At 42.9% G+C, this 2,836-nt stretch overlaps 1 protein-coding gene across 4 annotated transcripts in view; it reads left to right on the top strand.

Annotated features, from left to right (window-relative positions):
* Positions 1-2,312, top strand: part of TRMT2B (tRNA methyltransferase 2 homolog B) — a 39,482-nt gene extending 37,170 nt beyond the window's left edge. For all 4 annotated transcript variants that reach the window (XM_032257786.1, XM_032257784.1, XM_032257785.1 and 1 more), the window contains exon 13: positions 949-2,312. In XM_032257786.1, the coding sequence (XP_032113677.1) occupies positions 949-1,075 (127 nt within the window). In that variant the 3' untranslated portion in view covers positions 1,076-2,312. The remainder of the gene's footprint in view (positions 1-948) is intronic.
* The last annotated feature ends 524 nt before the right edge of the window (positions 2,313-2,836 follow it).

Genomic DNA, 2,836 nt, shown 5'->3' with positions numbered 1-2,836 from the left:
TTTGAGATGGAGTTTCACTGTTGTTGCCCAGACTGGAGTGCAATGGCACGATCTCGGCTCACCGTAACCTCTGCCTTCTGGGTTCAAGCAATTCTCCTGCCTCAGCCTCCCGAGTAGCTGGGACTACAGGCACGCACCATCATGCCCAGCTAATTTTTGTATTTTTAGTAGAGACGGGGTTTCACCTTGTTGACCAGGATGGTCTCGATCTCTTGACCTCGTGATCCACCCTCCTCGGCCTCCCAAAGTGCTGGGATTATTGGCATGAGCCACCGCGCCCGGCCTATATTTTTACTTTTTAATGTTTAGATATATAAATACTTATCATTGTATTACAGTTGTCTACAGTATTCAGTATAGTAACATGCTGTACAGATTTGTAGCTGAGGAGAAACAGGCTTTAACGTATAACCTAGGTGTGTAGTAGGCTCTGTCATCTAGATATGTGTAAGTATGCTCTATTATGTTTACACAGTGAAGAAATTGCCTAACAGTGCAGTTTTCAGAATGTACCCCTGTCCTTAAGTGATACATGACTGTATTGAATGTTATCCAGGCAAACATTTACTCTTCTGCTTTCCTGTTTTGGATGTAAATTGGTACAACCCTTTTTAGAACACTTTGGAGGTTATGTATCTTAAGGCCTTATAAACATACAGGCCCTTCAGCTCTGTTCACCAAATACGTATTGAACCCTTATTCTGTGCCACATACTGGGAACGCAGAGATGAATATTAAGCAGTGTTTACCTTATTTCTACCCTTAAAAAGATTATAATTTAGTAAGGAAGATGGTGAAGAAAAATAGTTATATTAAATAAAATAAATGCTGTATAGGAGAAGCACAGGGAGCCTGTGGGAACACAGTGGAAGGGCCTCTATTTTAAGCAGTTGTGTTCCTGTGGGTTCTTTTATTCCTAGGAACTGATGCTGTGTTCTCTTTCTACAGGCTGTGCTGTCCTCTAAACCCTGCTAAGAAGCTCTTAGGTGAGCCCTTTGTCCTGCAGCAAGCTGTACCTGTGGATTTGTTCCCCCACACCCCACACTGTGAGCTGGTGCTCCTCTTCACTCGATGAGCAGCCTCCTAGAAGACTGCAGGCTATTTGTTTAGGCTGAAGTTTCAGAAACTTTTAGGTTTGGCATATTGCTACATTACAGACCCTGGGAGCATTACAGTGGAAACCAATCTTTGGTTTGTGAATAGGAAGAATGTAATAGGCCTCTGGTCTGAGGTAGATTTTTTTTTTTTGAGATGGAGTCTTGCTCTTGCCCAGGCTGGAGTGCAATGGCATGATCTCGGCTCACTGCAACCTCTACCTCCTGGATTCAAGCAATTCTCATGCCTCAGCTTCCCCAGTAGCTAGAATTACAAGCATGTGCCACCATGCCCAGCTAATTTTTGTATTTTTAGAAGAGACGGGGTTTCACCATGCTGGCCAGGCTGGTTCCAAACTCCTGACCTCAAGTAATCCACCTGTCTTGACCTCCAAAAGTGCTGGGATTACAGGCGTGAGCCACTGCACCCAGCTGAGGCAGACTTAACCTTAGTTTTCAGATTCCCTTTCTATCATGCCTGTTTGCTTGGGTTTGACCACTCTCAATTCCTGGATCTGGACTGTTTCTTCCTATTGCTGTCAGCCTTGGCTCTAGTTTATAGTCTTGTGTCCTCCATCTGATTCTGCTTATGGTGTGGTAACAAATGAGCTTTTTTTAGCAGCTGGTAATAATTTTACATTGACTGGGGTCTGTGTATTTGCTCAGAGATGCTACTATTTTTAGATATTTCTAAGACTTCTGGATTCATAAGATAGTCAAGGATTAAAACCAAAAACAGTAGAGGTTTTTAAAAAGCAGAGTAAGCCATGAAGTGAATACAGGATGACTGAGTGATCATATGAGATTAATTCCTTTGGATTTTCTTGGCTTTAAGGCCTCTCGAATGCTCCTTGAAAATGTAGTTATCCCTGGTGTTGGGCACCAGTAATCCCAGCTACTCAGGAAGCTGAGGCTGGAGAATTGCTTGAACCTGGGAGGCAGAGGTTACAGTGAGCTGAAATCGTGTCACTGCACTCCAGCCTGGGTGACAGAGCGAGACTCCATCTCAAAAAAAAAAAAAGAAAATGTCGTTATCCCTAGGAGCAATAGCACCAATTAACTCACTCATGGAGGAAGAATTGGTTATTGGAGAGACCCTAAGGGAAAGGAGCTTTTCAAAGAGACTCAATACCTATAATTGTGCTGTGTAGTGTGGAGGCAGAAAGCTCCAAAATCTAATATGTAGCATAATAAAGTGGATATTGAAAACTGACTCTATATTTAACATTCTCTGGTCTGTGATTTCATCAACCCTGGAGTTGTTCTTGGGTACTTGCCCACCAATTTAGATTATGTTTTAGTACTCTAAAGGCCTATGGACGTGTAACTTAGTAAAAGCGTTGTTAGCTGGTATTTTTAATTCTTCTTAATCAAACACTTTAGAGAAGCCTCCTTCTTAGAAAAATATGGCTGTTAAAGCTACTATATAATGTTTTCTATTCTTTTATCAGATAGTGGGTCAGGTACAGCCACAAGAGGAGACACAGGAGAGGCTTTAAGTCTATTGTGCTCACAGGTCCTAGCAACAGGAGACACAGCATGCCACATAGGGCTACATGGGAAAGACACCAGGGTGGGCAGGAGGCAGAAGACAGAAGAGGGGAAAGTTTAGGCCACTGCCTTTACTTCAGTTTCCTTGGGAAAGGCAATGCAGTGCAGAGTGAACAGTTTAGGATTGGCTATTTTGAATAAGGTTCAGGGGTGCTCCCTAGTTGTCTGGTACTTGGCCATGGGGTGATTAG

This window comes from Sapajus apella, unplaced genomic scaffold (assembly GCF_009761245.1).
Source record: "Sapajus apella isolate SASKATOON/1434 unplaced genomic scaffold, GSC_monkey_1.0 scaffold98, whole genome shotgun sequence".
NCBI lineage: Eukaryota > Metazoa > Chordata > Mammalia > Primates > Cebidae > Sapajus > Sapajus apella.
The sequence above is the reverse complement of the archived record's forward strand: the minus strand, read 5'-3'. Positions and strand labels throughout refer to the sequence as shown.